This window comes from Tamandua tetradactyla, chromosome X (genome assembly GCF_023851605.1).
Source record: "Tamandua tetradactyla isolate mTamTet1 chromosome X, mTamTet1.pri, whole genome shotgun sequence".
Lineage (NCBI taxonomy): Eukaryota > Metazoa > Chordata > Mammalia > Pilosa > Myrmecophagidae > Tamandua > Tamandua tetradactyla.
The window spans coordinates 111,630,031-111,642,518 of record NC_135353.1 but is presented as its reverse complement, the minus strand read 5'-3'; the positions used below and the strand labels follow the sequence as shown (position 1 = coordinate 111,642,518).

The window sequence follows — 12,488 nt, the reverse complement described above, 5'->3', positions numbered from 1 at the left end:
TGAAATTAATGAAATTAATTTTAATATATTTTGTTTAACAAAATATATCCAAAACATTATTCAATATGCAATCAATATAAAATACTGAGATATTTTCAATCTTTTGGTATCTGGTTTGTATTTTTTACATTCACAATACATCTCAATTTAGATGCCAAATTTTCAATGGTTAAAGTGAAATGTAATTATACAAAACAAAGTTTTGTTTAATGGAAAAATATTGTATACTGCTTCAGTTTTTAAATTAAAATTATATTAAAAATTCAGTCGCTTAGTCACACAACTACATTTCAAGTGCTCAATAATCACAAGATTAGTAAACACTATAATTGACAGCAGATCTAGATCATTCAAGGCAGCATGAACAGGCTCTAATAATTCAAAGAAAGTAAAAGGATCAGAACTTTAAAGATGGTTCTGAATATGCCTGAGGGAACCAATCAAAAGGAAGTGACTCTGCTGTCTTCAAAAGTAGAGTCACCACATTATGGATAGTTTAACTTGGGATAACTATGATTTATCAATTATCATTTAATTAGTTAATGCCATCTTTACATACTAATTTCAGAAAATAGCTGTTCTCTACTTCCCTCATTCTGCTGGTAAAAATAGTTCCTAAGGAAACCTTACTTGTCATTCCTGATTTCTTCTACTATGATGATGATGATATGATGTGATATACTCCTAATTAGACATTAAGTAAACCTCTCTGATATCTGTTCCTTCCTTTCCGTTCCCACTCGTACCACTCTAGTCCAGGCTCCATGTTTCATCATATCTCATCTGAATTGCTACAGTAGCTTTCTCACTTATTTTCCTATTTCCAGTTTCTGCCATCTTATACAAATTGAACAACTTTATTACATTAGCCTTTCTAAAACAAAGTCAAAATCTGACTCCTCTATCAAAGCATGGCTGCTGATTCTCATCTATCCTCAGAATAAACTTCTCATTTTTAGGTTTTGTTTTCACCTCTCAGTCATACCGGTGCCAAATTAAACATTTTCTGTACTGTTCTCCAATTATTCAATGTATATTTTCTAACTCCTTCCATAACTGTTTTCTCCTTAAAGGCCAGGATCACATATTACTCTTCTCATAAAACCCCTAATACATTATGTTGTTTTTTGCAATATAATGCTGAGTAATTTTTCATTAATTTGAAATGAGTACAGTGGAATCTCCAGTTAACAAATTGCCTTCTCATATGTTCTAAATAAGAATATAAAGAGTTTAGGTTACAGAGACAAACCTTATTATTCACCCATGCTTCACTTCTACTATTCAAGCTTTTTATTTACGTTAATTATACAAATTGGTAAAAATGCCGAGGCTAATATATATACATATATATATATATATATATATATACATATATATATATTTATATATATACATATTTTGCATGGGCAGGCACAAGGCTAATATATTTTTAAAGCCATGATCAACAGAGCCCCTAGAAGCAAAGCATTTACAGCTTCACGTTATTATGCTTTCAATTGGCAAGATTTAAAATAAACCAGTATCCAAGGAGAAGCAAAAAGGAAATTGGATGAAATGAAAATGTACCATTATTTAAAAGAAGCAATGGCAACTATATGCTATCACCAATAGAAATCAAACTTACCTTGAAAATATAAAGCTATTCTCAAACACTGTGCTAGAAAATGGTTGTGAAAGAGAAATCATTTGAACAAATTTGCTCACTGAAACTTTTTGAGCCCCTGGACAAACACAAGGTTTGATAACTGAGAAAAGTATTTGTCCTTTGAAAATTCCAGGAATGGGTAAAACATGGCTTATAGTATTTTTGGTGGGAGAAGATGGTTTAAAGGATTAAAGAAACGAAGTCAAAAGTATTAATTATCTTCATATTTAAATATTTTATTTGACGTTAGCAACTTGTGTGTTTACCTAACTCTGTGACATATTCATCTGCAGGACATGGAAAACATTGGCCTATTTAAGAGGCCTTAATGAATGCCAACAAGTTTTTAAATTGCGCTTTGAGCACAAAACAATTCCAAAGTTAAGAGGGAAAACCATTGAATAAGTAGACACAATGACATTTTGAGCATTTCTCTGATTTACAAATGTTAGTCTACTTTTTGCTTTATCACTAAAAGGATACAAACACTTTAAAATATGTGTGTGTATTTGCAGGTGTGTGTGTGTATACCCAGATATGCACACAGTATAGAAACATTTCAAAGAAACAAATTTTTAGGGCACTGCCAAAGTGTTACAACAACTGTTTTCATAGACATTCGCATGCAATCACTACTAGACTACAACTTGTTAAAGCAAATAAGAATCTTAGTTAGCAGAACTCCTGGGAAAAATCTTTGAAAAAAGAGAAATGCTGAAACAAATTCACTTTTTTATTTGAACAGTAAATAAAATAATTTCCTTAAGCATGTGATTAACATAATACACTGTATTATCTAAGCTCAGAAAATAACTTTTGACTGTATACCCAGACCTGCAGTGTATACTCAGCAAATACTATTATTGGAAGAAAATGGACCATAAGGAGAATGGCTGAGGGATAGTGACAGGTTAGGTATCTATCCAGTAAAAAATAAAAAGGAAAGGCATAGCAAGGACTGGAGTGCATCTGCAAAGCAGTTGAGTAAAGAGAAAGTAAGCAGAAGGTAACAGAACCAATTAAATTGGAAAACAGCAACTAGTTTTGAAACAGGAATGAATTATGAAATTTAGATGGTTGGAAAGAAAGTTTAAAAAGAATTGCTCTTCTTTGCTGTAAGTTATACATAGAATTGTCACCATGAGCCAACATCCAGTTGGAATGCGAGTTGGTTAAATTGTATCATGAGTCATAGTACAAACCTTGTCAAAACAACCATACAGGATTGTTCTGAGCAACAAATGAGGCAATAGTTGTGAAGAAACTCCACAAACTGCAAAATGACACACATATAAGCAGGCCATATTTACGAAATATTCAATCTTTCCTTCCAACTCTGGGGAAATGCAATGCGCTTTTTAGACCACAGTGTGGAGGAAACTTCCTCTGCTACTTTATCATAATTTTGTACAACAGCAGGATCCACAGTCACTGTGAAGACTGACTCTGTGAAGTAGAGCAAATATGGTGGAAAACTGATCTAATAGAAAAGCATGCAGATACGTACGCAGGCAATGTCTTCATTCCTTAGATTATCCATCAGCATTTCTTTGGGGGAGAAATTATTCAGTGGACAGAATAAAGTGATTCCCTTTTCTGCTTCACACTAACCCTTATAAACTTTTATTGTCTGCACATTAATAGAGTTAAATTATTCTAATTTTAGAATTAAATGATTCTAATTTCTCCCTTAGATCAAGACAACCTGAGAGGGTAAAAAGATGATATAAACGCATCAAAACAATATTTTTCCTTGCATATGAAACACTGGAAAAGAACAAAGCATGAGATGTATTAGGCGTATGGTGACCATTTTACAATTAGGAAACTGATGCTTACTGAGACAAATTTATTCAAAGCCACTCATCTAATACCACAGAGCCCAAATTTGACCTTTGGGTTTGTTTCATGTCAAAGTCCTGCCTGGAATACAACACAGCCTCCCATCATCAAAAGAGATCAAGAAAATAAACAGTGAGAAGAGCCTAGATATTTTTTAGCTTTTTTTTCTTGTTAGCTCTATTATTTAAGAAATTATTTTGGCATTGAATACTATGTCCATTAAACTTTATAAATACCTGAAACAGCATTTCCTTGACCCCTAAACTTTACTAATTTTATATAGACAATTCATCATATCAGAAGCACAGATAATTGTGAGTGAATGCATTAATCATCAGTAGCTGTTAACAACACAAAAAGAGAGAAAAACAGACATTATGTGCTACCAAGTAAAAGAACACAACATCTAGAAATTATTCCTGCCAAAAAATTATATTTTAATCTGATCAAGCCTTTAGTTCCCACTATCAATTTGGGGAAACAAAAAAGTAGAGAAACTTAAAAGTAACAGGATGTAATCAACAAAACAGACTCTGGCAAATGATACAAGAGAAACCATGTCACTTCTTCAATGAAATAAATTGCAAGGAAAATAGATGAAAGGGAAGCATATAAACTTAAAACAGTTAAGATGGAGCAGCTAGAAGAAAAAATGAAAAATCGTGGAACTGTAACCCATAACCCACGGTTTGTAATTCATACCAAAACTTTAAAATCTGTTCTATAACTACTTGTTAAAGTGTACTTGGAAATTTTTTGCTTTTTTATATATATGTTATATTTTGCAATTTAAAAAAATGATTAAAGGGTGGGCCATGGTGGCTCAGCAGGCAGACTTCTTGCCTGCCATGCTGGAGACCTGGGTTCAATTCCTGTTGCCTGCCCACGTAAAAAAAATAGTAATAATAAAATAAAAAAGACAATTAAGAAACCTACTTGGATCCTGATTACTAAAAATATAAAAGCAAGCGGCATTATGAGATAATTTGGAATCTGAACCCTGATTGGGTATTTACTGATATTAAGGAATTATTGTTAACTTTAAGTATGAAATGGAATCATAGTTAAGTTTTTAATGGTCCCATAATTTTTAGTTATATAAAGAAAAAAGACTAAATGATGTCATGTCTGTATTTGTTTCAAAATAATACTGGTGGAGGGGAGTGACTGGGGTCTAGCTAAACAAGATTGTTCAGGAACTGATAATAGTTGGATCAAGGTTTTGAGAACACGAGATTTATTATAATATTATGCGTACTTATGTGCATGTTTGAAATATCTGAAGTGAAAAAAACAGCAACTGAAATACCATGATTGAAAATGTCATAATATTTTTTCAAGGAAAGAAACATATTATCATTGAATCAAAGAGCTGAAAAGGACCTTAGAAGCAATCTATTCAAACCCCCTCATTTTATAAATAAGAGAATTAAGGCTCAGTTAAGTAGTGACTTTCTCAGGGTCACAAAACTTGTCAGTTCCAGACTTAAGATCAGCGTTTAAATCTCCAAACTTGTAGTCCAGGGCTATGTTCCTTTGCAAACCATAGGGAATGATTGCATCTAAACATTTAGTCCAGAATATCCCCAAAATTTACTGCAATAAAAGTAAACTAGGTGGCAATGAATGTTAGTTCATGCCAAAAATGAGCTGTCAGTCACTGTCATAAGGTCTGTTTCTTTCTGAGAACCATGGTTTCCTGCTGGATTGGAGAACCCAAACTGGGTACCTTCCTCTTGTCCAAAGAAGACAGAGGCAGGATGCGTGTTCCATTCCAATTTGGTTGGTGTCAGTAGTTCCGGGACACTGTTTTCACAAAGGGTGCTTGAAGAAGTCAGGTCATCTGTGTCCACTGTTAACTTACTGCTAGGAGTTAAAGCTTGGGGACCTTGACTTGAGTTCTTCATAGCCAAAGAGCCCAGAGACCCCAATGGCCCTGCACTTATACTTAGAACATCATCCATATCAAAAGTGGAATGCTGAATACCTGCCCCCACTGCTGTTCCAAAAAAGAGAGAGGTATCCAGACCTTGAGGAAGGTTACCAGTAGTCATCAAGGACCGAGGGTCCACAGCTTGCTCCAAGTAATTATTATTAGCAGGGAGATTACTCCCTGTCAGAGTCGAGCTCACAGAAGTCATGTCTAATGTTAAGATTCCAGAGTTCACCAACGATGTGCCCAGTACTGCAGCAGAACTCTTGTCAGGCACATCTGAGAACAGAGATACTAGGTCTGCATCACTGAGATCACTCTGTACCTGGCTGGTAAGTTCACTGCTAGGTGTAAGAGAATTCGCAGATTGTAGCTGAGCTAAGAGACCATGACCAAGGTTGTGCTTTTTGGCCATGTGGGTCTTCATACTGTGCTTGGATGTGAAGAGTCTATTACATGTGGAGACTGGACAACGGCTTTTCCAAATGTCCACATCCTGCTGGTGTTTCTTGGAGTGAATGTAGAGACTGCTGCGAGCAGAGAACCTGGAACAGCAGCCTTCCACGGGGCACACGAAGGGCTTTGTGCCTAGATGGGTTATCCTATGGCCTTTCAGATGTTCGGCCCTCGTGAATGATTTCCCACAGCCTTCCACAGGGCATGTGAACCTCCGATCATCATAGTGTTTTCTTTTGTGCCTTAAGAGTTTGGACATGCTGGTGAAGTTCCAGCCACAGCCGTTAAAGTCACAAAGGAAAGGTCTCTCACCAGTGTGGCTCCGCAGGTGAATTTTCAGCCGACAAGCCTTGTCATATTGTTTGTTGCAGCCAGGAAAGGAGCAGGAAAAGAGTTCCTGTTCCCTGAAATGGGCGCGATTATGGGAAAATAGGGCACTCACTGTGATAAACGTCTTCTTGCAGCCAGAAAACGCACACTGGTAGGGCCTCTCTGGCTCGAAGTGGCTGCGGTGGTGAGTGCTGAGCTTGGCCTGAGTGGGGAAGCTCTCTTCGCACACCTCGCACTTAAATGAGTTCTCCTGCTCATGGCCCTTCATGTGCGCCTTGAGGTTGTACACGGTGGTGAAACTTTTGCCACAGCCCTCCGCGGGGCAGCCAAAGGGTCGCAGTTTGTCGTGCGACTGCAGATGCCGCTTCAGCTTGTAAGAGGTGGTGAAGGTCCAGCCACAGCCACCCAAGGAGCATCTGAAGGGCCTTTGGCCTTGGCTGTTGCTGTGTGTCAGCAGGTGCACCTTCAGCTGATGCTTCCTAGCGAAGGTCTGCTCGCACTGCGCTTCAGGACATACATGCAGCTCCATCCTAGGACCCCGACCTGGCGGCCCGCGGGGACCCTCCGCGGCGGCCACGCCCTCCACTTCCTCCTTGGGTGAGGGTGCGGGGTCTGCACGCTCCATCCGCAGGAGGTCAGGCGGCAGCTCCAGACAGTGGCCAGGCTGCGCGGTATGAGGGACCACTGCTTGGGGAACGATCAGACATTTTGTCTGCTGATCGGACGTGACCCCGGGTTCCCAGGCGGGAGTTGGGGGGGTGGCCAGGGTGAGGACGCAGTTCTCGAAGCTCAAAAGCAGGTTCGGGTTGTGGATAGTGACTGTGCCGGAGAAACTTGGGGCGGGGCCGGGGCAGGGGCAGGCCCCGGGGCTGGTGATCTGGGCCAGGGTGGAGGTGGGCCCCACCGATAGGCAGTGACGGTGGCCCGCGGGGTTAGTGCTGTGCTTGCTCCCCTTTAACCCAGGGCTCGGCTCCGCCTCCTCCCTCCACATGGGCTCAAAGGCCTGGCCAGCACCCGCGGTCTCCACTTGGCCACCCACCGGGTCCAGCAGCACCAGGAAGAAGTCGTCGCCGCCACCGGGCCGATCCTGCCCCAGCGCCTGCGGGCTCTGGCGCCAGCCCCGTGAGACCGCGCTGGCTTCTTTGCGCCGCCGCCCAGGCCCGCCATCTTGAGGGCCCCGGAGCAGCAGGCTGCACGCAGAAACCTGGCTGGCCGGCAAATAGAGCCCTCCGTGGACTCGGCCGTCCGCGGTGCCTCCACCGCCGCCGCTCTGTAGTATCCTGCGAGTCGGGAGCATCCTGGAGATTTCCATCTCGGCGTCCGTGAGGCTCCCGGGTAACCACAGCCACCCAGAAGTCGCGACCCCGCCCCCTGCCGCGGGCTCAACACTTTCCCGAAGGGAGAAAAAAGTGCAATGCGCAGAAACCTGCCCTATCAGATATTAAAACGTATTTAACGCCACAGTGATTTAAATATTCTGGTACTCACACGAGATAAAACGTGTCTCTGGAATAGATTAGAAAGCCCAGAGACAGAGTCTAGCGTGCATAAATAATTTCCACAATTAATAGTGATAGGTAATCAAGGCGGTTTTCCGAGGTAGTGGGGAAGTGACAGCTTATTGAGTAAATGGTGCTGGAATAGGTTGGTATCTATCTGATAAAAGCAATTTAAATCTGTACTTACTGTATATACGAAAATAACAATACCCTAGCCCCTTCTACTACTAAGCATAGTGCTTACTACTTTGTATATGCTTAAAATTGTTTCCTATAAAAAGTCTTGGACATTTCTCATGGAGCACACGTGTAAAAATCTCGCGGGGTTATACATCCAAGAATATAATTACAGAGCCATAGATAATTCCAAATTGCTTTTGGTGGTGTTGTGCCAGTTAACAATCCCACTAAAAGTGTAGACTTCTGCTGCTGCACTTTCACTTCTCTCAGCTACTACCAGAATTTAACTTTTGGATTTTCTTTTCTGCGAAAGGCCTGTTTAAATTTGTCCTTTACTCATTTTTCTATTTGATTTTCCATCTTATGCTTAATGATTTAATGGGTTCATTCATATTTTAAACACTAGTCTCATTATATGGCCAAAATATAATCTTTTGTCTGTCACTTCTATTTTCACTTGTATTATGTTGTCTTTTATGAACAGAAAATCTTAATTATAATATAGTCGATTTTGTCATTGTTTTCCTTATGATTAGTGCTTTTCTGTTTTAACAAATCTGTTACTTCCCTGGGGGCCATGAAAATATTCTCTATATTGTCTTCTAATATATTTATGGTTTTAACTTTCTCATTTGAGGTTTAATCCACCTGCAGTTCATATTTGTGCATAATTTTGAGTTCTTTTGTTTGTTTGTTTTTAGTATGGATATCCATTTGTCTCAGTGAATCACTTCCTGAAAAGGCTTCTCTTTTCTCTACTTATTTACAGTGAGTGGCATGTTTGACATGTATCAAGTATCTACATATGTGTGAACAAGTTTGTATACCATTTATTAAGTTCCATAGCTCTATGCAATACCACACTCTCTTAATTACTACACATCTGTAGTTAGTTCTGGTATTTGATATGAGAAGTCAATTCTACCTTGTTCTTCAAAAATATCCTGGATAAGAGGGTGCAAGGGTAGTTCAGTGGTAGAATTCTCGCCTGCCATGTGGGAGACCTGGGTTTGATTCCTGGCCCATGCGGTTCCCCCCCAAACAGACAAACAAGCAAAAAACCAAACAAACAAAAATTCAATAAATGGTGCTGCAATAATGGGATACTCATGTGGAAAATGAATGGAATGTGACCCCACCATACAGCATACAAAAGAAAAATCAAAGAAAGAAAGAAAAAAGTGTCCTGGATATTTCTGGTCCTTTTCCATTCCATTTGCATTGTAACTTCATCTGAATAAATTCAACTGAAAGCTTAGTTGGGGTTCTAGTTAGGATTCTGTTGAAGCTTTAGATTGGACATCTCTTAATTTTCTGCCTTCTAAATCAAGTAGGTTGACTTAATAACAGGAATTTATTAGCTCAAGCTTTTGAGACTAGAATAAATGCAAAATGGAGGTGTCAGCAAGGCAGTGCTCTCTCCCAGAAGACTGGGGCATTCTGGGCCTGGCTGCCAGCTGTCCTTGGTCTTTGGCTTTTCTGTCACATGGCAATACATATGGCTGCAGCTTCTCCTTTCTCTTCTGGATTCCACTGATTTCCATCTTCTGGCTGCCCAGGTGGTTTCTCTTCCCATGTCCAATTTTCTCTGCTTATAAGGATTTCAGCCATATTGTATTATGACCCACCCTCATTCAATTTAGGCGTATCTTAACTAATAACATCTTCAAAGGTCCTATTTACAATTGGATTCGCATCTACAGAACCAGGAGTTGGGACATGAACAGGCCTTTTTTGGGGGGACATGACTCAATACCCAATACCAGCCTTTCAATATTGAATTTTTGGCTCATGAATGTGGTTTTTCCTCTCCTTTGAAAGTACTACCATTCAAATTTCTGTTTTCCAGATTTGTTGCTGGTAAATAGAACGCAATTGGTTTTTGTATGTTGTTTTTTTCCTACAAACATTTGTATTCTTACTGATTTGAAAAGTCTCTCTGTAAATACTGGTAGAATTCTATGTAAACAGTCATATGATCTGAAGATAATACCAGTTTTACTTCTTTCCTGCAAACATTTTATTTATTTCACTTGCACTTGCTGGGACCCAGGACACTGGTGAACAAAAGTGGTGATAGTGGGCACCCTTGTCATTATGCTGCATTCAAAGAGAATGCTTTCAATGATTATCTGATAAAAATAATGTTTTATGTAGATGTTGTGTAGCTATCTGTAGCAGTCTGAATCCACTCAGGAGATAGAAAGTACCCAATGACCAAAACAAGGCAAATTTAATATAAAGAATTATTAAACTATGATAAAGTCTAACATATAGCATTTGAGTAATATATAGGATACAATAAAAAACTCTATGTGGTACCATAAGGCTGAAGGATTGTAACCAGTAAAAGACAAATTTGGAAGGGGTCCCCTTCGTAAGGCTAAAGTTCACACCTCATTGGAAAAAGTGTAAATCAACCCAGTGAATTGCAAAGAAGTCCTCAGGTTTGCTGATACAGAGCCCTACGTGATCTACCATTTACCATCGCAAGTAAGCAGGAAGCAACCCTTTGAAGCTCAACGATGTTGACAAGCTGCAGCTGGTGACAAGTGTTTGGGTATGTGGTGGAAGTGTGGGGTGCTGGTACAGTAGGAGGCCTGAGACACACAGCATCTCTGTGCACAAAGTAAATCCTCAGCTTTGAGAGGGCTGCAGCATTGGGAGAACTACAGGAGATAAACTTGGTGGGGATGGGGATAAGAGGACAGGAAGCTTGGAGTGCAGGATGTCCCTAATGAAGAGGGTCATAAGAAAGTCACCAAGGAACCACACAGTGACTGAAAGTTCACAGAGGGACATTGATTTGGGTGCATGCCTGGGGGTGGGGTATCTCAGATGTCCACAAACTCAAACTACTGACCCACCATTCTACAGTTAGATATCCCAAGGAAAGACACTTTCTTCTTCAGTGTGCCTCCAGTGCCCTCTACTGAGAAAACATCATAATCATTTTACAAGAGAGATACTTAAAGAAATTCCGTCCATTATCAAAGAACATATACTGAAAGGTGAATTTGGAGTTGAAAGGCAATTAATTGATAATTGGCTTCATATTCTTTATCAAGTTAGGGGAAGTCTCTTCTATCCTTAGTTTGCATGAATATATACAATGAGATGATCTGCCAGGGTTATTATTGTTACCTAAACAAGGGAGAGCATTTATAATCCTATAGTTTCTTTAATAAACTAATGATTAATACACTTGGCCTGGCTGGCTCAGGAGTTTTAATAGTTTGCTTTGATTCTTGGTGTGACAAGAGTTCCTTAGCTTGAGCTGAGCTTGTTGGAAAATCCAGGCTCTGGCACAAAAGTTTGTCATTTGCTTATGGAATAGAATCTGTGAGCTCTGTGGTTTAGTCCTACCAAGGGCTTGCACGCTCCACCTCCAAGAGAGCTTTATTTGTGGTAAAATTGTGTTCCCAGCATAAGTGTGGGTAGGAAATGTTCTCACCAGGAATAGACCAGTTTAAGTTTTAAATGCAGGTTCAATTTCCTGGCAGCTGCACATGAGCTGAACAGGAAAAGACAGTGCTTTTGAGTTTCATTTAAAGCCATGACCTACAAAACCCCCTCCGTGGAGAAGCATGGCAATGGTTTCCTGTGTTGGTCTGACAAAGTATATATATATCCACCTATATTGAATATTTGGATTATTTAATTTAACTTTTCATCATCGGTTTTAAGCTTCGAAATGGATTAAGAATGATGGGAGAAAATGTCAAATATTTTTGCCATCCTTAAGTGCCCATCTTCTATTTAGCAACTGAAGTGGCCACTTCTATTGTGAGGAAGAGACATTTCAATCTAATTTTTTTTCTTTTGGTGTGTGAATATTCAATAGATGGAACAAGGGGAAACTACCCCCAAATCATAAGAAAAGTACTTCAATGGTTGCTCATCTTTTGCTCACTCTCTCACTGGGACAGCCATAGTCAGAACATACCCACATCCTGTGTACAGAAACCACTGAGGACAAATTAACCCAAAGCTTCCTATTCGCATGCAGATTTGGGTTGACCTCCCACCCTAGGCCCTTGAGACCTGATACACTGAGATTTGTATCCTACCACCTGTTCCAACTCCTTTAACAATGACACTCTGGTATCTGGTGAGACACAAATATGAAATCTGAAAAATTTGTTCACAGTCAGGAAGAGCAGCTTTCTAGAGAAGAACAACCTTGCAGTCTGCATATCTTCACTTTTATTTACTGTATATGGAGACCAAGGAAACATGGAATGGAAAGCTTCAGTTGTAAATTTGTATTTTTTAAAATGAAGTAGTAAGTCCAGATTGCATGGAAACCTCCTGTTTATGAACTCAAATATGCCCCTTAATTTGTATGACTTTACTTACCATTAAAGAAAGTATGCATTGCAAATCCAAAAAGAGAGGAACATTCATAGTTTGTATAAATAGTCTAATTTCAAGGAAATATATTATAAACCAATATAACTCAATCAAAGTACTCAATCCAGCACTTGTGATGAGAGTGACCATCATAACATTTAAGGAACTGATATACACAGACCAAGGAGATATGCAGTCCTTATTCCCAGACAGTGGTCTCTAACATCTTTATCAATCAAGGGCATCC

At 39.4% G+C, this 12,488-nt stretch overlaps 1 protein-coding gene across 1 annotated transcript; it reads right to left on the bottom strand.

Annotated features, from left to right (window-relative positions):
* Positions 1-1,993: 1,993 nt before the first annotated feature.
* ZXDB (zinc finger X-linked duplicated B) lies at positions 1,994-7,591 on the bottom strand. The gene has a single exon (XM_077146653.1). The coding sequence runs from the start codon at positions 7,519-7,521 to the stop codon at positions 5,125-5,127; it is 2,397 nt and encodes a 798-aa protein (XP_077002768.1). The 5' UTR covers positions 7,522-7,591; the 3' UTR covers positions 1,994-5,124.
* Between the last annotated feature and the right edge of the window lie 4,897 nt (positions 7,592-12,488).

Coding starts and splice junctions, on each gene's coding strand:
- ZXDB (XM_077146653.1), bottom strand. CDS start 7,521: ATGGAAATCTCCAGGATGCTCCCGACTCGCAGGATACTACAGAGCGGC.